Raw genomic sequence first — 25052 nt, 5'->3', positions numbered from 1 at the left:
AGCATTGGCTGGCGTAAGTACCTCTAACTTCCTTCGTACTGGACACAGAGACATAAACAATGTTATCCTCAAGTTCATCTGACTCTGGGGAAGTAGATACAGGGCCTGTTGACAAAATCCACGGTATTTCTCTAAGAGACAAATGGTGCCAATCACTAGTCTGGGTTCAGACTTGTTATAATCGCAGAACTTCTAGGTGTGTTTGTGTGAATTCTAAATGATCATTTTAACCAGAGTGTTTGTTTACATTTACTTTGTTTACAAACATTGCAGTAAAACAAGTCAATGTTTTCAGTTCTGATGAGGTATGACAGTTTGACTAATCTTACGAAGCATTTACAAGTTCTCTTTTTTTACAAGAATCAATGGGTATATATATCATTCATTTATACGTCCAAAAATGGATGTTGCTGCTTTAAAACACACGTTCTGTTTTATAAACCGGAATACAAATGATGTGGCTTTATTCAAATCTTCAAAATGCTATAAATTCTTATTAAACTAAATCTTTGCTCTATTTACCATAAATAATTGAAACATTCTATCTAATGTGTTTTATTTTCCACGTAATATATTATTTAATATGGTAACCAACAGGTTAATGCAGCTCCTACTAACCAGACACATTACTGACATTTCCCATAGCATTTCCAATACTGAACCTAACAGGTTACATGATGACTCCACAGAGCTTGGCTTTGCGGAAGAGTGGCCAAAAAAAGCCAATGCTTAAAGAAAAAAAATAAGCAAACACATTTGGTGTTCACCAAAAGGCACATGGGAGACTCCCCAAACATATGGAAGAAGGTACTCTGGTCAGATGAGACTAAAATGGACCTTTTTGGCCATCAAGGAAAAATGCTGTCTGGCGCAAACCCAACACCTCACATCACACCGAGAACCCCATCCCCACAGTGAAGCATGGTAGTGGCAGCATCATCTGTTGGGATGTTTTTCATCAGCAGGGAAACTGGTCAGAATTGAAGGAATGATGAATGGCGCTAAATACTGGGAAATTCTTGAGGGAAACCTGTTCCAGTCTTCCAGAGATTTGAGACCGGGACGGAGGTTCACCTTCCAGCAGGACAATGACCCTAATCATACTGCTAAAGCAACACTTGAGTGGTTTAAGGGGAAACATTTAAATGTCTTGGAATGGCCTAGTCAAAGCCCAGACCTCCATCCAATTGAGAATCTGTGGTATGACTTAAAGATTGTTGTACACCAGCGGAACCCATCCAACTTGAAGGAGCTGGAGCAGTTTTGCCTTGAAGAATGGACAAAAATCCCAGTGGCTTGATGTGCCAAGCTTATAGAGACAAACCCCAAGAGACTTGCAGCTGTAATTGCTGCAGAAGGTGGCTCCACAAGGTATTGACTTTGGGGGGGTGAATAGTTATGCACGCTCAAGTTTTCTTTGATTCACAATAAAACATATTTTGCATCTTCAAGGTGGTAGGCATGTTGTGTAAATCAAACTCTCCAAAGAGCTATTTTACTTCCAGGTTGTAAGGCAACAAAATAGGAAAAATGCCAAGGGGGAGTGAATACTTTCGCAAGCCACTGTAAATCTGATAACATGTGAAGAACTGCAGCAGTTGAGTAAAGAGGATCGACCCCCACAAACCAACCCTTGATCCCTACAACCCATTCAGTTCAATCTCCAGTCAGCATCCATCCTCACTGTGTTCCAGGAAGCTAGCTACTGTAGGCACTTTCTGTAGATCTGACTACTATCTACATGGGGTGTCAGAAGGGATGGAAATTAAGCCTGCTTGTACCTTTTCAGACTGGGCAAATTAGCCCGAGATTCAGGTGCATTTTGTCAATTTAGTCTTTTCCATCAATCACAGATTTAGAACTCTAGTTTCCTGTTTTCTGTGTCTTATTCCTTGTTTGTTTCCCAATACAAAATATTTTGCATCTTCAAAGTGGTAGGCTTGTTGTATAAATCAAATGATACAACCCCCCCCCCCCAAAAAAAAGAAAATAAATATTTAAATTCCAGATGGTAAGGCATCAAAATAGGAAAAATGGCAAGTGGGGGTGAATTATTTTGCAAGCCACTGGTACCCCCTGCTTCTGTCTCCAGTACATGTGATTTGGTTCCCTTGTCTTTCCACCAACACACACACACTGGGGTTTGTGGAGTTCAGTAGATCTGTATTGCATGACTGTGTGACTTTGTGTTTGTGATATACAGAGGTATTCTCTTTGGATGTGTTCCCCCTATATCTCTATCTCTGTCACAGAAGATGATGTTGTCCTCTGTGAAAACTCTATCAATGTCGCATCATTCTCTGTCCTCTCCACCGTCACGACCATTTCAATGTCACATCATTCTCTGTCCTCTCCACCGTCACGACCATTTCAATGTCACATCATTCTCTGTCCTTTCCACCGTCACGACCATTTCAATGTCGCATCATTCTCTGTCCTCTCCACCTTCACGACCATTTCAATGTCACATCATTCTCTGTCCTCTCCACCGTCACGACCATTTCAATGTCGCATCATTCTCTGTCCTCTCCACCGTCACGACCATTTTATTATTGATGGTTGACGTGTGTGTGTTTAAATCCCTGGTTGTTGGCCAAGTTCCTGTGCTCTCTCTGTGTGTGTGTGTGTGTGTGTGTGTGTGTGTGTGTGTGTGTGTGTGTGTGTGTGTGTGTGTGTGTGTGTGTGTGTGTGTGTGTGTGTGTGTGTGTGTGTGTGTGTGTGTGTGTGTGTGTGTTGAGGAGGGAGCAGATAAAACCAAAGCTGTGGGCAGTACTATAGTATTGAAGGCTGGAAGGCTCTGGCTCCTCCCCTTATATGGCTTTGCCCCCTAACAGGCTCCTCCCTTTCCCCATATATGGCTCCTCACCCTATCTGGCTCCTCCTCCCTTTCCTCCTGACTGGCTCCTCCCTTTCCCCCTATCTGGCCCCTCCCCTTCCTCCTGACTGGCTCCTCCCTTTCCCCCTATCTGGCCCCTCCCCTTCGTCCTGACTGGCTCCTCCCTTTCCTCCTGATGGGCTCCTCCCTTTCCCCCTGTCTGGCTCCTCCCCCTGACTGCCTCCTCTCTTTCCTCCTGTCTGACTCCTCCCTTTCTCCATCTGCCGTCCGTCTGTCCGCTGGCCAGTGGACAGGGACTAACGGACGATCTGTCTGAGGTCTTTGTGGTTTAGCTACTAACCTGCTAACGAGGGTAGAGAGTGATACTGTGGTTATACTTACCCGTACACACACACACACACACACACACACACACACACACACACACACACACACACACACACACACACACACACACACACACACACACACACACACACACACACACACACACACATTGTTACCAGGCCTAATCCTTCATTTTAAACTCTTCTTATTCATCCTTGCTTTCTCAGTCAAACAACAATCGACACTGTATTTACACACTCCAATACACTTATAAACAAACAACAACACGCTCATCCTGTTGACCCCCTGTTGACTGCCAGTTGACCCCCTGTTGACCCCCAGTTGACCTCCTGTTGACCCCCTGTTTACCCCCAGTTGACCCCCTGGTGACCCCCTGTTGACCTCCTGTTGACCACCTGTTGACCCCCTGTTGACTGCCAGTTGACCTCCTGTTGAACCCCTGTTGCCCCCTGTTGACCCCCTGTTGACCCCCTGTTGATCCCCTGTTGACTGCCAGTTGACCCCCAGTTGACCCCTGTTGACTGCCAGTTGACCCCCTGTTGACCCCCTGTTGACCCCCAGTTGACCCCCTGTTGACTGCCAGTTGACCCCCTGTTGATCCCCTGTTGACTGCCAGTTGACCCCCAGTTGACCCCCTGTTGAACCCCTGTTGACTGCCAGTTGACCCCCAGTTGACCCCCTGTTGACTGCCCTGTTGACCCCCTGTTGACCCCCTGTTGACTGCCAGTTGACCCCCTGTTGACTGCCAGTTGACCCCCTGTTGACCCAGTTGACCCCCTGTTGACCCCCTGTTGACCCCCTGTTGACCCCCTGTTGACCCCCTGTTGACCCCTGTTGTGTCCCTGTGGCCAGATGAGAAGGTCATGGCGGATGATGAGTTCACCTGTGACCTGTTCCGCTTCCTGCAGCTGCTCTGTGAGGGACACAACAACGGTGAGTGACACGTTTCAATGTGACATCAAATGACAATTTAAACAGGTATGTAATGACGTTAAAGGCCAAACTGATCCCATTTTTTAGTTGACCTTTATTTAACTAGGAAAGTCAGTTAAGAACAAATTCTTATTTACAATGACGGCCTACCAGAAGGCCTCCTGTGGGGACGGGGGACTGAGATTAAAAAATATATATACATGTATATATATCTATAATTATAGGACAAAACACATACAGGTCTATTATGATATTAAAGGCTAAACTGATCCTATATCTTATACAGGTCTATTATGATATTAAAGGCTAAACTGATCCTATATCTTATACAGGTCTATTATGATATTAAAGGCTAAACTGATCCTATATCTTATACAGGTCTATTATGATATTAAAGGCTGAACTGATCCTATATCTTATACAGGTCTATTATGATATTAAAGGCTAAACTGATCCTATATCTTATCAGGTCTATTATGATATTCTGACTATATCTGGAGGTCCCAGATCTTAAATCTGATCCTATATCTTAAAGGTCAAATATTAAAAATAGAACTGACTATATCTACAGGTCTATTATGATATTAAAGGCTAAATTGATCCTATATCAGCACATACTCTGACACTGGAGGCCCAGATCTTAAATCTGCATCTCAAATGCAAATAAAAAATAGTACTCTAGGTTTGACCAGAGCACAAGCTACACCTGGTCGGATCCTGTTATCTCTGCCCAAGCTACACCTGGTCGGATCCTGTCATCTCTTCCCAAGCTACACCTGGTGTGATCCTGTTATCTTTCCCCAAGCTACACCTGGTGTGATCCTGTTATCTCTTCCCAAGCTACACCTGGTGTGATCCTGTTATCTCTTCCCAAGCTACACCTGGTGTGATCCTGTTATCTCTTCCCAAGCTACACCTGGTGTGATCCTGTTATCTCTTCCCAAGCTACACCTGGTGTGATCCTGTTATCTCTTCCCAAGCTACACCTGGTGTGATCCTGTTATCTCTTCCCAAGCTACACCTGGTGTGATCCTGTTATCTCTTCCCAAGCTACACCTGGTGTGATCCTGTTATCTCTTCCCAAGCTACACCTGGTGTGATCCTGATATCTCTTCCCAAGATACACCGGGTGTGATCCTGTTATCTCTTCCCAAGCTACACCTGGTGTGATCATGTTATCTCTGTCAAAGCTACACCTGGTGTGATCCTGTTATCTCTGCCCAAGCTACACCTGGTGTGATCCTGTTATCTCTGTCAAAGCTACACCTGGTGTGATCCTGTTATCTCTGCCCAAGCTACACCTGGTGTGATCCTGTTATCTCTGTCAAAGCTACACCTGGTGTGATCCTGTTATCTCTGCCCAAGCTACACCTGGTGTGATCCTGTTATCTCTGTCAAAGCTACACCTGGTGTGATCCTGCTATCTCCTCCCAAGCTACACCTGGTGTGATCCTGTTATCTCTTCCCAAGCTACACCTGGTGTGATCCTGCTATCTCTTCCCAAGCTACACCTGGTGTGATCCTGTTATCTCTGACCAAGCTACACCTGGTGTGATCCTGCTATCTCTTCCCAAGCTACACCTGGTGTGATCCTGTTATCTCTTCCCAAGCTACACCTGGTGTGATCCTGTTATCTCTTCCCAAGCTACACCTGGTGTGATCCTGTTATCTCTTCCCAAGCTACACCTGGTGTGATCCTGTTATCTCTGCCCAAGCTACACCTGGTGTGATCCTGTTATCTCTTCCCAAGCTACAAATGGTGTGATCCTGTTATCTCTGTCAAAGCTACACCTGGTGTGATCCTGTTATCGCTCCCCAAGATACACCTGGTGTGATCCTGTTATCTCTGTCAAAGCTACACCTGGTGTGATCCTGTTATCTCTGTCAAAGCTACACCTGGTGTGATCCTGTTATCTCTGTCAAAGCTACACCTGGTATGATCCTGTTATCTCTAACCCAAGCTGCACCTGGTGTGATCCTGTTATCTTCGTTTCTGAGCAGATTTCCAGAACTATCTGCGTACCCAGACTGGCAGCACCACCACCATCAACATCATCATCTGCACTGTGGACTACCTGCTCCGTCTGCAGGTAAAACTGCTGAATAGCTCCTGCTACAGTTCTGTGTCTAATTATAATCATCTCTCTCTTTATCGGCTGATTACTTTCCTTCGCATTCCGCCAGATTTATTTTCAGCAACCCTAAAAACAGAGAGATCATGATCTGCTTCCTGAAAAAGGAAAGGCTGCTATTTCTTTCTTTTTTTTTACAAGAGACAAAACAGAACATGCAAAGGTCATGTCCATGTGTCTCTCTCTCTCTCTCTCTGTCTGTCTGTCTGTCTGTCTGTCTGTCTGTCTGTCTGTCTGTCTGTCTGTCTGTCTGTCTGTCTGTCTGTCTGTCTGTCTGTCTGTCTGTCTGTCTGTCTGTCTGTCTGTCTGTCTGTCTCTCTCTCCCTCTATCTATCTCCCTCTCTCTCTGTCCCTCTCTCTCCCTCTCTCTCCTCTATCTCTCTCTCTGTCTCTCTCTCTCTCTCTCTCTCTCTCTATCTCTCTCTCTCTCTCTCTCTCTCTCTCTCTCTCTCTCTCTCTCTCTCTCTCTCTCTCTCTCTCTCTCTCTCTCTCTCTCTCTATGTCTGTATCTCCTGTGTCACCTTTGACCCCTTCCCTCCTCTCTGTGGTCCTTTGTAGGAGTCTATCAGTGATTTCTACTGGTACTACTCTGGGAAGGACATCATAGACGAGCCAGGAAAGAGGAACTTCTCCAAGGCCATGATTGTGGCTAAACAGGTGTTCAACAGTCTGACTGAGTATATCCAGGTACGGGTGCCCTGGTGGATTACACCTCCTACAGTAGTCAGGGAGTCCATCAAGTCCATCAAGCTCCTGGGCTTTTTGTTGTTGTTGCTGTTCCTCCATAGAAAATGCTAATTAGCATTCATCAATTAATCAAAATAACCTCTCTCCCTTCTCTCTCTCTCTCCCTTCTCTCTCTCTCTCTCTCTCTCTCTCTCTCTCTCTCTCTCTCTCTCTCTCTCTCTCTCTCTCTCTCTCTCTCTCTCTCTCTCTCTCTCTCTCTCTCTCTCTCTCTCTCTCCCTCTCTCTCTCTCTCTCTCTCTCTCTCTCTCTCTCTCTCTCTCTCTCTCTCTCCTCTCTCTCTCTCTCTCCCCCTACTCTCTCTCTCTCTCTCTCTCTCTCTCTCTCTCTCTCTCTCTCTCTCTCTCTCTCTCTCTCTCTCTCTCTCTCTCTCTCCCTCTCTCTCTCTCTCTCTCTCTCTCTCCCCTCTCTCTCTCTCCCCTCTCTCTCCCTCTCTCTCTCTCTCTCCTTCTCTCTCTCTCTCTCTCTCCTCTCTCTCTCTCTCCTCTCCTCTCCCTCTCTCTCTCTCTCTCTCTCTCTCTCTCTCTCTCTCTCTCTCTCTCTCTCTCTCTCTCTCTCTCTCTCTCTCTCTCTCTCTCTCTCTCTCTCTCTCTCTCTCTCTCTCTCTCTCTCTCTCCCCTCTCTCTCTCTCTTTCTCTCTCTCTCTCCTTCTCTCTCTCTCTTCTCTCTCTCTCTCCTTCCCCACCCTCTCAGGGTCCATGTACGGGGAACCAGCAGTCTTTGGCCCACAGCAGGTTGTGGGACGCTGTGGTTGGCTTCCTGCACGTCTTTGCTCACATGATGATGAAGCTGGCTCAGGTAAACAAACAAATCTGCCGTGTGGTAGTTTATTTTTTAGAACGATAGCTTCATTACCTACCAGACACTCATGAATGTTTTCACTCACATTCAAGCTCTGTCAGGGTAAACAGGAAATGTGTCCATCTAATTGACAAAGACTCATCAGCAATTACTCACTATGTATTAAAGGCCCAATGCAGTCAAAAGTGTGATTTCCCTGTGTTTTTATAAAAAAATATATATAAATATTGAAATAATATTGTGAAATTGTGAAAAATGATGACAATACTCTTTTAGTGTAAGAGATGTTTGGAAAGACCACCTGAAATGGCTGCTTGTTTTGGTGGGATGGAGTTTTGGCCTGGCTGGTGACATCACCGGGTGGTAAATTAGTTAGTAGACCAATAAGAAAGAGAGTTCCAAATATCTCTTCCAATAACAGCTAGTTGTCAGTTTTCCCCTCCCCACTCAGACCCCTCCCACACAGTCAAAGCTACATTATTACTAGAAAGGTTGCTCTTTGCTTTAAAAGCCATTCTTGTTTTTGTTTTTTTAAACATTAAAAAAATATAAAAACAACTGCATTGGACCCTTAAACTCACTGTACATTTCTATTCTGATTAATACTATTTAATACTGAGTACATGCTCAAATCAAATCAAATCGAATCAAATCAAATCCAATTTTATTTGTCACATACACATGGTTAGCAGATGTTAATGCGAGTGTAGCGAAATGCTTGTGCTTCTAGTTCCGACAATGCAGTGATAACCAACAAGTAATCTAACTAACAATTCCAAAACTACTGTCTTATACACACAAGTGTAAGGGGATAAGGAACACCTTTGACCCCTTCACACTAGAGATGCGCGTCTCACTATTGTACATAGATTAATACTATTTAATACTGAAAAAAAGCATTAAGATTCACTGAGGATATGTTCTGAGCATTGTCATGTGCACGGATAATTTCATTCATGCAAAAACAACTCAACTCTGGTGCGTAAACAAGTAGGGATTTAGTATTTAGTGATCTACTAGAATATACCTTGTTTTTTTCCCTGACATCTAAAGGTTGGGAGTAGCACTGCAATAATCGTTCTTCAAATGTCGACTTTCTGTCCAACTAATCTTGTGAACTTTTTCCCTCATGGTCCCTGCAGAGTTGTAAAGTATGTATTTATTTATTTATTTGAGTTTTATTTTATTTAATGAAATGATTTTGGTATTTTCTGGCTGGTTCCCACGTCGCCTGGGCCCTGTTGCGTGGCCTGCTCTTTGCCAGCTTGTTTCTGCCTCGTCACCTGCCTGGAGCAGCCCAGAGTAGACGCAGATAGCTACAGTAGATCACGCCCTAGATAGTACAGTCAGATAGCTACAGTAGATCAGGCCCTAGATAGTACAGTCAGATAGCTACAGTAGATTACTCCCTAGATAGCAGAGAGAAAGCCACAGTAGATTACTCCCTAGATAGTAGAATCAGCTAGCTACAGTAGATTACTCTAGTAGAATCAGATAGCTACAGTAGATTACTCTCTAAATAGTAGAATCAGTAGATTACTGTAGTAGAATCAGCTAGCTACATTAGATGACTCCCTAGATAGTAGAATCAGATAGCCACCGTAGATTACTCCCTAGATAGTAGAATCAGCTAGCTACAGTAGATGACTATAGTAGAATCAGCTAGCTACAGTAGATGACTGTGGTAGAATCAGCTAGCTAGAGTAGATGACTGTGGTAGAGTCAGCTAGCTACAGTAGATGACTATAGTAGAATCAGCTAGCTACAGTAGATGACTGTAGTAGAATCAGCTAGCTACAGTAGATTATTATCTAGATAGTAGAATCAGCTAGCTACAGTAGGTTACTCCCAATATAGTAGAATCAGCTAGCTACAGTAGATTACTCCCAATATAGTAGAATCAGCTAGCTACAGTAGATGACTGTGGTAGAATCAGCTAGCTACAGTAGATTACTCTCTAGATAGTAGAATCAGCTAGCTACAGTAGATTACTCTCTAGATAGTAGAATCAGCTAGCTACAGTAGATTACTCTCTAGATAGTAGAATCAGCTAGCTACAGTAGATTATTCTTTAGATAGTACAATCAGCTAGCTACAGTAGATGACTATAGTAGAATCAGCTAGCTACAGTAGATGACTGTAGTAGAATCAGCTAGCTACAGTAGATGACTGTAGTAGAATCAGCTAGCTACAGTAGATGACTGTGGTGGAAAAGCTAGCTACAGTAGATTACTCTCTAGATAGTAGAATCAGCTAGCTACAGTAGATTACTCTCTAGATAGTAGAATCAGCTAGCTACAGTAGATTACTCTCTAGATAGTAGAATCAGCTAGCTACAGTAGATTACTCTCTAGATAGTAGAATCAGCTAGCTACAGTAGATGACTGTGGTAGAATCAGCTAGCTACAGTAGATTACTGTGGTAGAATCAGCTAGCTACAGTAGATGACTATAGTAGAATCAGCTAGCTACAGTAGATGACTATAGTAGAATCAGCTACCTACAGTAGATGACTGTGGTAGAATCAGCTAGCTACAGTAGATGACTGTGGTAGAATCAGCTAGCTACAGTAGATTATTATCTAGATAGTAGAATCAGCTAGCTACAGTAGATTATTATCTAGATAGTAGAATCAGCTAGCTACAGTAGATGACTATAGTAGAATCAGCTAGCTACAGTAGATGACTGTAGTAGAATCAGCTAGCTACAGTAGATTATTATCTAGATAGTAGAATCAGCTAGCTACAGTAGATGACTGTAGTAGAATCAGCTAGCTACAGTAGATGACTGTGGTAGAATCAGCTAGCTACAGTAGATGACTGTGGTAGAATCAGCTAGCTACAGTAGATGACTGTGGTAGAATCAGCTAGCTACAGTAGATGACTATAGTAGAATCAGCTAGCTACAGTAGATTACTCTCTAGATACGGTTTACACATGTTTGACAGTTTGTAGAAATGGTTTCGTGCACATTGTTCACAGTAATCATATAGAAAGCTAGTTTCCTTCTATTGTGAAATATTTAAATGAGCTTGCTGGCCACAAGTCACATTCACAAGTGGGGGATACACCTGTTAATTGATCAGGTTATTCCTTGTAGAGGTTGGATATATGAATGGATAAAAGTTAAACAACCCTTAGTCGTAAACCCACGCCATTACTACTAATAAACCTGGTGTGAATGGGTCTTTAGCTAATTCTACAAATGTTACTGACAGTGAATTTCGAGACCCCAGTTTAGATGAACATTCTATTTCAGAACCATCTGCGATCCTAATTTGGACTCAGTCCCCCCCCCCCCCCCCCCCCCCACGTAGACTTCGTTTGGAATGGATCCTGTGTGTATTTAGTCAGTGATTGACTATGACATGTTTTCTAACAGGCCCTGTCTGACTGTCACTAACTCTTGAGCGCTAACACGAATGGTACACATCTGATCCCCGAGGGTTTACAATGCTTTTAGTATTTCTATCTCTGTGGAGTATCTCTCCCGGAAATCAGACTGGTAGGTTATTGAGGACATTTGGCAGAGTGTAGGATACGCGTCTCAGAGTTGAGTCTTGATGGTTAGTAGTATGTAGTGGTATGTAGGGGTATGTAGGGGTATGTAGGAGTATGTAGGAGTATGTAGGAGTATGTAGTGGTATGTAGGAGTATGTAGGAGTATGTAGGAGTATGTAGGGGTATTTAGGGGTATGTAGGAGTATGTAGTGGTATGTAGGAGTATTTAGGGGTATGTAGGAGTATGTAGGAGTATTTAGGAGTATGTAGGGGTATGTAGGGGTATTTAGGGGTATGTAGGAGTATGTAGGACTATTTAGGAGTATGTAGGGGTATGTAGGGGTATGTAGGAGTATGTAGGGGTATGTAGGAGTATGTAGGGGTATGTAGGGGTATTTAGGGGTATGTAGGAGTATGTAGTGGTATGTAGGGATATGTAGGCTACCTGCAGGCTACCTGCCTATGTCCTGCTCTTTGCACTAGTGATTAGAGAATGGGCTGCGTGTGACCATAGAGAATGACTAGGAGAGTGGAGCTGACATGATCAACTAGTGAAATCTCTGTCTGTCTGTCTGTCTGTCTGTCTGTCTGTCTGTCTGTCTGTCTGTCTGTCTGTCTGTCTGTCTGTCTGTCTGTCTGTCTGTCTGTCTGTCTGTCTGTCTGTCTGTCTGTCTGTCTGTCTGTCTGTCTGTCTGTCTGTCTGTCCGTCCGTCCGTCCGTCCGTCCGTCCGTCCGTCCGTCCGTCCGTCCGTCCGTCCGTCCGTCCGTCCGTCCGTCCGTCCGTCCGTCCGTCCGTCCGTCCGTCCGTCCGTCCGTCCGTCCGTCCGTCCGTCCGTCTGTCTGACTCTGCACCTCATCTCCTTCCTGCTACCACAGATGCACAGCAGTTTGAGAGAAAGCCGTGACACTTGAAATCCAACTAATATTTTAGGACGCCAGGGGACAGATGTCAAAAAATACAAAAATTTATAAAAATGTTGGTGTTTAACATTTTTATTAACATGTATTATAACCCTGTCAGATGCAAGCCGACCCTGGACTTCGACTTGGCGTAAGAATCTTTGTTTCACCCCCCATAGCTATCCCAACCATAGCTATCCCAACCATAGCTATCCCAACCATAGCTATCCCAACCATAGACATCTTAATCATTGCCATCTTAATCATAGCTATCCCAACCATAGACATCTTAATCATAGCTATCCCAACCATAGCCATCTTAATCATAGCTATCCCAACCATTGCCATCTTAATCATAGCTATCCCAACCATAGCTATCCCAACCATAGCTATCCCAACCATAGCTATCTTAATCATAGCTATCCCAACCATAGCCATCTTAATCATAGCTATCCCAACCATAGCCATCTTAATCATAGCTATCCCAACCATAGCCATCTTAATCATAGCTATCCCAACCATAGCTATCCCAACCATAGCTATCCCAACCATAGCTATCCCAACCATAGCTATCCCAACCATAGCTATCCCAACCATAGCATCTTAATCATAGCCATCTTAATCATAGCTATCCCAACCATAGCTATCCCAACCATAGCTATCCCAACCATAGCTATCTTAATCATAGCTATCCCAACCATAGCTATCCCAACCATAGCATCTTAATCATAGCCATCATAATCATAACTACCCCAACCATAGCTATCTTTACCATAGCTATCTTAATCATAGCTATCCCAACCATAGCCATCTTAATCATAGCTATCCCAACCATAGACATATTCATCATAGCTATCCCAACCATAGACATATTCATCATAGCTATCCCAACCATAGCCATCTTAATCATAGCTATCCCAACCCTAGCTATCTTTACCATAGCTATCCAAACTATAGCTATCTTAAGCATCGCCATCCCAACTATAGCCATCTCAGTAATCATCCCATACTTCTTCAAATAAGCGACCCCTCCACCCCACACTTCCCCTCGATCCCCCTCCACGCCTCGCTTCCCCTCGATCCCCCTCCACCCCACGCTTCCCCTCGATCCCCCTCCACCCCACGCTTCCCCGATCCCCCTCCACGCCTCGCTTCCCTCGATCCCCCTCCACGCCTCGCTTCCCCTCGATCCCCCTCCACACCTCGCTTCCCCTCGATCCCCCTCCACGCCTCGCTTCGCCTCGATCCCCCTCCACGCCTCGCTTCCCCTCGATCCCCCTCCACGCCTCGCTTCCCCTCGATCCCCCTCCACACCTCGCTTCCCCTCGATCCCCCTCCACGCCTCGCTTCGCCTCGATCCCCCTCCACGCCTCGCTTCCCCTTGAACCCCCTCCACGCCTCGCTTCGCCTCGATCCCCCTCCACGCCTCACTTCCCCTCTCGATCCCCCTCCACGCCTCGCTTCCTTCTGTACTGATCTTCATCTTTCATCTTCATTTACCTCATCTTCTCATTTGTTGTCTTTTTAAAGGCAATCTTTGTTTTTTTAGATCATGTTTTTCTGCACCTTCTCCGGGGACTCATTTATAAACCTTGCGTACGTACAAAATATACCCCAAAATGTACGTGGACAAGTTTTAATTTCATGGAAACGTTGGCATTTATACAAATTTAACTTGACTTGAGAATGTGCTCACCTACCTGCAAACTTTAGATCATGCGTACGTACGCACATCTGCTACTGGGTAAAATATTGTATTGCAAACTGGCAAGAAAGTATTTTGTGCAAATGGGGGATATGATGACTACTACTAACAGGAAAACCTGTTGACAAGAATACAACTATTTGCCATTAGTGGGAATGAAAGTTTGCGTTTTTTTAAATCTAAAATAATTAGACATAGGAATCTTATATTTAGACATATGAATCTTATATTTAGACATATGAATCTTATAATTAGACATAGGAATCTTTTTCCTATTTATTTAATTTTCATAACCATTGCAGAATATATTCCTCATCTTTTCTGATCGTGATGAGTTCATATTTCCGATATTAGCTGAAGTAGTTGAAGTAGGCTCGTGTCAAGTTTCAAGTTGTACATTTTTATTGTCACGTACACAAGTACAGTGAAATGTCTTTCTTGCAGTAATAAATATCAAAAAGTAAAGAAGGACAAAAAAACAGAAATGGAAATAGAACTGTAACTGTAAATACTTTAAGTATTTAGGTTGGGGCAGGGGCAGACTGGGACCAGAAATTGGCACAGGCATTTCTAATACACATTTCTAATACACCGGACAATTTTTTGCTTAAGGCCCCCATTATTAGCCAGATAATGATCATTTGCACAAAAAAAAACAAGTTAGATCGGCCCACTGGGCTACCCTTACGTAAGGGTTATAAATGAAGCCCCCGGACAAAAAAAGAGAGCAAAAAAACGAACTAACAATGCAGACAGTCTGACTCTACAAGTAGTCTGAAAATGATTTCCTCCTGACACCCACTAAAAGCCTCTGTCTACCAGCTGGAGAATCTACCTAAACACGGGTGTTTCTATTAACAGAACAGTTTCCACAATGGCCCATTTTTGGAGAATAGTGGTCACCCCAGTCTCCCAGGGCTGTTTGGAGTATAGTGATCAGGGCTGTTTGGAGTATAGTGGTCACCCCAGTCTCCCAGGGCTGTTTGGAGTATAGTGGTCACCCCAGTCTCCCAGGGCTGTTTGGAGTATAGTGATCAGGGCTGTTTGGAGTATAGTGGTCACCCCAGTCTCCCAGGGCTGTTTGGAGTATAGTGATCACCCCAGTCTCCCAGAGCTGTTTGGAGTATAGTGATCAGGGCTGTTTGGAGTATAGTGATCACCCCAGTCTCCCAGGGCTGTTTGGAGTATAGTGATCACCCCAGTCTCCCAGGGCTGTTTGGAGTATAGTAGTCACCCCAGTCTCCCAGGGCTGTTTGGAGTATAGTGGTCAGGGCTGTTTGGAGTATAGTGATCACCCCAGTCTCCCAGGGCTGTTTGGAGTATAGTGATCACCCCAGTCTCCCAGAGCTGTTTGGAGTATAGTGGTCAGGGCTGTTTGGAGTATAGTGATCACCCCAGTCTCCCAGGGCTGTTTGGAGTATAGTGATCACCCCAGTCTCCCAGGGCTGTTTGGAGTATAGTGGTCAGGGCTGTTTGGAGTATAGTAGTCACCCCAGTCTCCCAGGGCTGTTTGGAGTATAGTGGTCAGGGCTGTTTGGAGTATAGTGATCAGGGCTGTTTGGAGTATAGTGGTCAGGGCTGTTTGGAGTTTGGTCAGGGCTGTTTGGAGTATAGTGGTCAGGGCTGGTCAGGGCTGTTTGGAGTATAGTGGTCAGGGCTGTTTGGAGTATAGTGGTCAGGGCTGTTTGGAGTATAGTAGTCACCCCAGTCTCCCAGGGCTGTTTGGAGTATAGTGGTCAGGGCTGTTTGGAGTATAGTGATCAGGGCTGTTTGGAGTATAGTGGTCAGGGCTGTTTGGAGTATAGTGGTCAGGGCTGTTTGGAGTATAGTAGTCACCCCAGTCTCCCAGGGCTGTTTGGAGTATAGTGGTCAGGGCTGTTTGGATTATAGTGATCAGGGCTGTTTGGAGTATAGTGGTCAGGGCTGTTTGGAGTATAGTGGTCAGGGCTGTTTGGAGTATAGTGATCACCCCAGTCTCCCAGGGCTGTTTGGAGTATAGTGGTCAGGCCAGTCTCCCAGGGCTGTTTGGAGTATAGTGATCACCCCAGTCTCCCAGAATTATCTGAGTTGATATTCCCAAACTGAGTTCTGATAGCGATCTTTCGGGGCTTGGTAGGGTGCCATGGACTGGTGCTTTGATCGACAGCTGGACTGCACTCTTCTCTGTCTCGGCTTCAGAACTGCAACACCTAGCTAGTAAAACCACCTTTTCTAATGTGGACGATAATAGTGGTTGGCATTGTCATGGTCAAGTCTAGAGTTTTTCATGCAAATTCTGCATACTTTTAGTTGCAGAGTTACAAGTGCATGTAACTCTGCAACTCCACATCTGTCTGTCTGTCTGTCTGTCTGTCTGTCTGTCTGTCTGTCTGTCTGTCTGTCTGTCTGTCTGTCTGTCTGTCTGTCTGTCTGTCTGTCTGTCTGTCTGTCTGTCTGTCTGTCTGTCTGTCTGTCTGTCTCCACATCTCCATATCTGTCAGTCTGCCTCAATATCTGTCAGTCTGCCTCCATGTGTGTCAGTCTGCCTCCATGTGTGTCAGTCTGCCTCCATATCTGTCAGTCTGCCTCAATATCTGTCAGTCTGCCTCCATGTGTGTCAGTCTGCCTCCATATCTGTCAGTCTGCCTCCATATCTGTCAGTCTGCCTCCAAGTGTGTCAGTCTGCCTCCATGTGTGTCAGTCTGCCTCCATATCTGTCAGTCTGCCTCCATATCTGTCAGTCTGCCTCCAAGTGTGTCAGTCTGCCTCCATATCTGTCAGTCTGCCTCCATGTGTGTCAGTCTGCCTCCATATCTGTCAGTCTGCCTCCATGTGTGTCAGTCTGCCTCCATATCTGTCAGTCTGCCTCCATGTGTGTCAGTCTGCCTCCAAGTGTGTCAGTCTGCCTCCATGTGTGTCCGTCTGCCTCCATATCTGTCAGTCTGCCTCCATATCTGTCAGTCTGCCTCCAAGTGTGTCAGTCTGCCTCCAAGTGTGTCAGTCTGCCTCCATATCTGTCAGTCTGCCTCCATGTGTGTCAGTCTGCCTCCATGTGTGTCAGTCTGCCTTCATATCTGTCAGTCTGCCTCCATATCTGTCAGTCTGCCTCCATGTGTGTCAGTCTGCCTGTTCATCTCTGTGTCTATTATGTGTATGATTCCTGAGATGAGATGTTTAAAATGCATATCTGTGTTGTTTGTTCAAATGCAAACCCAGGATCGATTCTGGAGTAGAACCCACTACGAGGTAAGGTGTAGAACCCACTATGAGGTGAGGTGTAGAACCCCCAATGAGGTGAGGTGTAGAACCCACTACGAGGTGAGGTGTAGAACCCACTACGAGGTGAGGTGTAGAACCCACTATGAGGTGAGGTGTAGAACCCACTATGAGGTGAGGTGTAGAACCCACTACGAGGTGAGGTGTAGAACCCACTACGAGGTGAGGTGTAGAACCCACTACGAGGTGAGATGTAGAACCCACTACGAGGTGAGGTGTAGAACCCCCTACGAGGTGAGGTGTAGAACCCACTACGAGGTGAGGTGTAGAACCCACTACGAGGTGAGGTGTAGAACCCACTACGAGGTGAGGTGTAGAACCCCCAACGAGGTGAGGTGTAGTACCCCCAACAAGGTGAGGTGTAGAACCCACCACGAGGTGAGGTGTAGAACCCCCAATGAGGTGAGGTGTAGAACCCCCAACGAAGTGAGGTGTAGAACCCACTACGAGGTGAGGTGTAGAACCCACTATGAGGTGAGGTGTAGAACCCCCTACGAGGTGAGGTGTAGAACCCCCAACGAGGTGAGGTGTAGAACCCCCAAAGAGGTGAGGTGTAGAACCCCCAATGAGGTGAGGTGTAGAACCCACTATGAGGTGAGGTGTAGAACCCACTACGAGGTGAGATGTAGAACCCCCAACGAGGTGAGGTGTAGAACCCCCAACGAGGTGAGGTGTAGAACCCCCTACGAGGTGAGGTGTAGAACCCCCAACGAGGTGAGGTGTAGAACCCCCAACGAGTTGAGGTGTAGAACCCCCAACGAGCTAAGGTGTAGAACCCCCAACGAGGTGAGGTGTAGAACCCCCAACGAGGTCAGGTGTAGAACCCCCAACGAGGTGAGGTCAGCCTCACCTTCATCCTCCTCATCCTCTCTGTGCCAGCAGCTCTCTGTCACCTGATTCACTACACTTAGTCCACTGCTTGGCCTAAAGAAGCGTTTCATTAGGGACACACCTAGCCACAGGTTTCAGCTGTGTAAGATCCGTTATGATCTGAGATATTTACCAGTGGACAGTGACACACAAATTAATGGTTCATGAGAAGAAAAAAAAATCAACTGATGATATTCTTATGAGACAACTGTCCTCTCTATGCTTGTGTACGTGTGTATTCTTTATTGCAGGACTCCAGTCAGATTGGTCTGCTGAAGGAACTCCTGGACCTGCAGAAAGACATGGTGGTCATGCTGTTGTCTCTACTGGAAGGTAAAAAGACATTGGTCCCAGATCTGGTCCCACTCCAGCCTCCCTAGAACCTCATTTATCACCTGATTCACTTAACAAATGGCACATCTCAATAGGTGGTCCAGGAGTCCTCTGACATGACACTTGTCAGAGGAGGGGCGGGGCAGGGTGGGGGAGGGGGAGGGGCTTACCATTTTTGTCCACTAATTGTTCCCACATACAACGGGGGAGGCCAGAGATATCAGAGTGGGGGGAGACAGACAGACAGACAGACAGACAGACAGACAGACAGACAGACAGACAGACAGACAGACAGACAGACAGACAGACAGACAGACAGACAGACAGACAGACAGACAGACAGACAGACAGACAGACAGACAGACAGACAGACAGACAGACAGACAGACAGACAGACAGACAGACAGACAGACAGACAGACACCATCAGACCAACTGTTCGATTGTCAAACCTTTTGAATTTTGCAATTGTGTGTAAAAACAAACAACAACACTATTTTACTCAAAACATGTTTTTACCCTTAATAAGTGTGTGTACTTTACTGTATTTGTACTTGGAATGTCATTGTTCAACAGGAACAGTTAAAAAAATGTCTGGAGACTATAACAGCTCGTATTTTTAAACATTCTCTGCTAGTTTTTAAAATATATTTGAGGTGCTGTAGGGATCTGCTTTGCTTCTTTGTAATTTTGCTTTTTTTGTGGGGGGTGGCGACAATCCTTGTCGCTAGGCAACGTGGTGAACGGCACCATCGCCCGTCAGATGGTGGACATGCTGGTGGAGTCCTCCAGTAATGTGGAGATGATCCTCAAGTTCTTCGACATGTTCCTCAAGCTGAAGGACATCACCGGGTCTGACGCCTTCAGAGACTACGTGACCGACCCCCGAGGCCTCATCTCCAAGAAGGACTTCTACAAGGTACACACTGAGTCTACAAAACGTTAGGAATACCTTCCTAATATCGAGATGTCCCCCCCTCCCCTCAGATTAGCCACAATTCGTCGGGTCATGGACTCTACATGGTGTCTAACGCATTCCATGTGGAATCCCATGCTTCCCACAATTGTGTCAACTTGGCTGGATGTCCTTTGGGTGGTGGACCACTCTTGATACATGTGGAAAACTGTTGAGTGTGAAAAACCCAGCAGCGTTGTAGTTCTTGACACACTCAAAACGGTTCTCCTGGCACCTACTACCATACGCCGTTCAAAGGCACTTAAATATTTTGTCTTGCCCATTCACCCTCTGAAAGACACACATACACAATCCATGTCTCTTAATTGTCTCAAGGCTTAAAAATCCTTATTTAACCCCGTCTCCTCCTCTTCATCTACACGGATTGAAGTGGATTTAACAGGTGTCATGAATACGGGATCTTTCTCCTGGATTCAATCTGTGTCGTGGAAAGAGCATGTTTTTATTCAGTGTATATGCATTGTACTGTGACAGACCGTGCTGCCACTGACTAGAGCTAGAATAGGTTTCTTAAAAAAAAAAAAGGCTCATGAGACAAAGTCAATTCTAAACATAATAGCTTTTTTTTCACTATGAAGTTACCAGCCACACTCTTAAGGAGCCTATGGAGGTCAGCTGTGTTCAGGCTGACTACATGGCTTGTGGTTCTGTTGAGGGCATGGACATTAAAGTGGCTACGCTTCAAGGAACCACGTGTGTGTATTTTCCTATTTTGTGCTTTTGAAGATCCCAATGTATTTCCCCGACAATATTTGTCCCTAGCTGCCCGCTCACTTGTCAAAAGAAAAAAACATGAACCATGGAAATACACTGGTTTTGATTGTGTTTTAAATGGGTGGGTTGTTGTACTCACATGGCTGAGGCAAATGTACTTTTTTTGATGAAATTAATTTATTCCTTCCTTTCAGGCCATGGACAGCCAGAAGCAGTACTCTCCGTCTGAGATCCAGTTCCTTCTGTCTTGTTCCGAGGCCGACGAGAACGAGATGATCAACTTTGAGGAGTTTGCCGACCGCTTCCAGGAGCCGGCCAAGGACATCGGCTTCAACATTGCCGTGCTGCTCACCAACCTGTCTGAGCACGTACCCCACGATACGCGACTACAGAACTTTCTGGAGCAAGCCGAGAGCGTCCTCAACTACTTTAGACCCTTCCTTGGCCGGATAGAGATCATGGGAGCGAGCAGGAAGATCGAGAGGATCTATTTTGAGATCAGCGAGGCCAACAGGAACCAGTGGGAGATGCCGCAGGTCAGAGAGTCCAAGAGACAGTTCATCTTCGACGTGGTCAACGAGGGCGGGGAGAGCGAGAAGATGGAGTTGTTTGTCAACTTCTGCGAGGACACCATCTTTGAGATGAACATAGCCTCACAGATTTCTGAGGAGGAGGAAGAGGAGGTGGTAGACTCAGAGGATGAAGAGGAAGAAGGAGGAGGAGGAGGAGGAGAGTTGGACGAAAATGGAGAAGAGATTGCTCCCGAGTCGAGCTCGGCGTTCTCTGACTTCCTGACAAGCGTGGCGAACTTCTTCAACATGTTCACCTTCAGGAATCTACGGCGGCGCTACCGCAAGCTTAGGAAGATGACTCTGAAGGATATGGTGGTGGGCGTGGCCACGTTCATCTACACCATCCTGTTTGGTATCCTGTCTTTCATCTACAGTGTGTGTAAGGGCTTCTTCATGCTGATCTGGAGCACCCTGTTTGGAGGAGAACTGGTAGAGGGTGCCAAGAAGATCACGGTGACTGAGCTTTTGGCCAGTATGCCGGACCCAACGCAAGATGAGGTGCACGACGAACTGCCACCTGAGCCAGGTGCCGATGAGGGTCAGGAGGGGATAGACGGAGGAGAGGAAAGAGACGTGGGAGGAGGAGAGGAAGGAGAGGAGGGAGGGGATGGTGAGGAGAAGGAGGGAGGACGGATGCCTGGGTTCGACACCCCTGGAGGGCTGGGAGACTTTGGGGAGACCACAACTGTAGAGCCCCCTACTCCAGAAGGAACCCCACTGCTCAAGAGGAAACTGGTGAGTTTACACCCATGATGTGTTTTTATTTATTTATTTATTTATTTATTTATGTATTATGTTACGGTACCCAATGCAGCACGTTTTCTTCTTTCAGTTCTATACTCCAAAAGTTACTATTTTAAATCAAATTCCAAAATGACACAATACATTTATTTACCATTAATTTCTATTGGACACAAAATAATGTGAAACACAGATTATGGGTGTGGGGGGGGTATGTACATTTACTATTTCTATTGGGCTGAAACAACCAAAACAAACAGCAAATGCATCCAACAAGTTTGTAAAGTCATACGCTTCATGTAATCATTGTGTGCTGTGAATACGGGACCAAATACTAAACTTTTTAAAATAATAAATAGACATATAAGTAAATGTGGTTGAATACGTTTGTATTTCGTTCAAACGATTTTTCAAAAAACTATTTAGTTGTTATTTGTTCTAATTTAGACCTCATTTGGTTTGTGTAATGGTTGCTGCAGCCATTTATTCACTGATTCCATCCATTGATATTATTATTCATTGACAGTTCTCTAAAATGGGGGGGGGGGTGTGTACAAAAAGTGCTTTCTAAACGGTTCACCCGATATGAATGAAAATACCCTCAAACTAAAGCTGACAGTCTGACCTTTAACCTCATACTCATGGTTCGATTTCAAACTGTTGAAGTATACAGCCAAAATGATAAGAAAACATGTAAATGTCCCAATAATTACAGAGGGCACTGTATTATAACGATGTATACATTGTAATTATAATTATTATATTATATTATATATACACTGCTCAAAAGAATCAAGGGAACACCTAAACAACACAATGTAACTGCAAGTCAATCACACTTCTGTGAAATCAAACTGTCCACTTAGGAAGCAACACTGATTGACAATAAATGTCACATGCTGTTGTGCAAATGGAATAGACAACAGGTGGAAATTATAGGCAATTAGCAAGACGCCCCCAGTAAAGGAGTGGTTCTGCAGGTGGTGACCACAGACCACTTCTCAGTTCCTATGCTTCCAGGCTGATGTTTTGGTCACTTTTGAATGCTGGTGGTGCTTTCACTCTAGTGGTAGCATGAGACGGAGTCTACAACCCACACAAGTGGCTCAGGTAGTGCAGCTCATCCAGGATGGCACATCAATGTGAGCTGTGGCAAGAAGGTTTGCTGTCTGTCAGCGTAGTGTCCAGAGCATGGAGGCGCTACCAGAAGACAGGCCAGTACATCAGGAGACGTGGAGGAGGCCGTAGGAGGGCAACAACCCAGCAGCAGGACTGCTCCCTCCGCCTTTGTGCAAGGAGGAGCACTGCCAGAGCCCTGCAAAATGACCTCCAGCAGGCCACAAATGTGCATGTGTCTGCTCAAACGGTCAGAAACAGACTCCATGAGGGTGGTATGAGGGCCCGACGTCCACAGGTGGGGGTTGTGCTTACAGCCCAACACTGCGCAGGACGTTTGGCATTTGCCAGAGAACATCAAGGATGGCAAATTTGAAACTGGCGCCCTGTGCTCTTCACAGATGAAAGCAGGTTCACACTGAGCACATGTGACAGAGGCTGGAGACGCCGTGGAGAACATTCTGCTGCCTGCAACATCCTCCAGCATGACCGGTTTGGCGGTGGGTCAGTCATGGTGTGGGGTGGCATTTATTTGGGGGGCCGCACAGCCCTCCATGTGCTCGCCAGAGGTAGCCTGATTGCCATTAGGTACCGAGATGAGATCCTCAGACCCCTTGTGAGACCATATGCTGGTGTGGATGGCCCTGGGTTCCTCCTAATGCAAGACAATGCTAGACCTCATGTGGCTGGAGTGTGTCAGTAGTTCATGCAAGAGGAAGGCATTGATGCTATGGACTGGCCCGTTCCCCAGACCTGAATCCAATTGAGCACATCTGGGACATCATGTCTCGCTCCATCCACCAACGCCACGTTGCACCACAGACTGTCCAGGAGTTGGCGGATGCTTTAGTCCAGGTCTGGGAGGAGATCCCTCGGGAGACCATCCGTCACCTCATCAGGAGCATGCCCAGGCGTTGTAGGGAGGTCATACAGGCACGTGGAGGCCACACACACTACTGTGCCTCATTTTGACTTATTTTAAGGACATTACATCAAAGTTGGATCAGCCTGTAGTGTGGTTTTCCACTGTAATTTTGAGTGTGACTCCAGATCCAGACCCCTGGGTTGATACATTTGATTTCCATTGATCATTTTTGTTTGATTTTGCTGTCAGCACATTCAACTATGTAAAGAAAAAAGTATTTAATAAGAATATTTCATTCATTCAGATCTAGGATGTGTTATTTTAGTGTTCCCTTTATTTTGTTGAGCAGTGTAGTAAACAGCATTAGACCAGGTGTTGACAGTGTTTTAGTGTTCCCTTTATTTTGTTGAGCAGTGTATGTTTTCACAATGAAGTTGGAATAATTATGAAACCAGAGTTCCAAACCAGTTGTTAACAGTGTGTTGTGCCAGTTGTTGACAGTGTGTTGTGCCAGTTGTTGACAGTGTGTTGTGCCAGTTGTTGACAGTGTGTTGTGCCAGTTGTTGACAGTGTGCTGTGCCAGTTGTTGACAGTGTGTTGTGCCAGTTGTTGACAGTGTGTTGTTCCAGTTGTTGACTGTGTGTTGTGCCAGTTGTTGACAGTGTTGTGCCAGTTGTTAACAGTGTGCTGTGCCAGTTGTTGACAGTTTGCTGTGCCAGTTGTTGACAGTTTGCTGTGCCAGTTGTTGACAGTGTGCTGTGCCAGTTGTTGACAGTGTGTTGTGCCAGTTGTTGACAGTGTGCTGTGCCAGTTGTTGACAGTGTGTTGTGCCAGTTGTTGACAGTGTGTTGTGTGTTGTAGCTGGAAGCAACGTCCGGAGGAGAGGGTGAAGAAATACAAGAGCCAGAACCAGAGGAAGAGACACCCCCAGAGGAGGAGAAGGCTGAGTGAGTCTTCTCTTTCTTGTTTTAATTATCGTGTTTACTCACTCACTGACTCACTGACTGACTCACTGACTCACTGACTGACTGACTGACTGACTCTGACTGACTGACTGACTCACTGACTCACTGACTGACTGACTGACTCACTGACTCACTCACTGACTGACTGACTGACTGACTCACTGACTCACTGACTCACTCAATGACTGACTCTGACTGACTGACTGACTGACTGACTGACTGACTGACTGACTGACTGACTGACTGACTGACTGACTGACTGACTGACTGACTGACTGATTGATGGATTTGATTGATGGATTGTCCTCCAGCAATGAGAATGGAGAGAAGGCAGAGAAGGAGGCTGAGCCCGTGGTAAAAGAGGAAGAAGCGGAAGTGAAGGAGGAAACATTGAAGACCAAGGCAAAGAAGGAGAAGAAACCTGCAGAGGAGGGCTATGAGCTTTGGAATGAGCTGGAGATCCAGAGGATCAAATTCATGGTGACTATTACCAATACATTATCAATACATTACCAATACATTATCAATTGTCACGAACCGGCTCAAAGCCCGTAACAAAGGGAGACAACGTGGAGATAAGGAGTAACAAAAGAGGAAAATATCCAATGGTGTGGTAATCAGTAGTGAGTAAGTGAGTGTTTTTGGAATGAGCTGGAGATCCAGAGGATCAAATTCATGGTGACTATTACCAATACATTATCAATACATTACCAATACATTATCAATACATTATCAACCGTGACCGATA

General features: G+C 45.5%; 1 protein-coding gene across 1 annotated transcript in view; it reads left to right on the top strand.

Moving 5' to 3' along the window:
• Nucleotides 1-25052, top strand: part of ryr1b (ryanodine receptor 1b (skeletal)) — a 229908-nt gene that overhangs the window by 185386 nt on the left and 19470 nt on the right. Inside the window, exons 84-93 of the mRNA XM_046316567.1 lie at nt 4037-4117; nt 6119-6207; nt 6808-6936; nt 7687-7791; nt 8937-8945; nt 18275-18356; nt 19087-19274; nt 20240-21352; nt 24201-24286; nt 24616-24784. Of these exons, the coding sequence (XP_046172523.1) occupies nt 4037-4117; nt 6119-6207; nt 6808-6936; nt 7687-7791; nt 8937-8945; nt 18275-18356; nt 19087-19274; nt 20240-21352; nt 24201-24286; nt 24616-24784 (2051 nt within the window). The remainder of the gene's footprint in view (nt 1-4036; nt 4118-6118; nt 6208-6807; nt 6937-7686; nt 7792-8936; nt 8946-18274; nt 18357-19086; nt 19275-20239; nt 21353-24200; nt 24287-24615; nt 24785-25052) is intronic.

The sequence above is a fragment of the Oncorhynchus gorbuscha genome, linkage group LG19, assembly GCF_021184085.1.
Source record: "Oncorhynchus gorbuscha isolate QuinsamMale2020 ecotype Even-year linkage group LG19, OgorEven_v1.0, whole genome shotgun sequence".
NCBI lineage: Eukaryota > Metazoa > Chordata > Actinopteri > Salmoniformes > Salmonidae > Oncorhynchus > Oncorhynchus gorbuscha.
The sequence above is the reverse complement of the archived record's forward strand: the minus strand, read 5'-3'. Positions and strand labels throughout refer to the sequence as shown.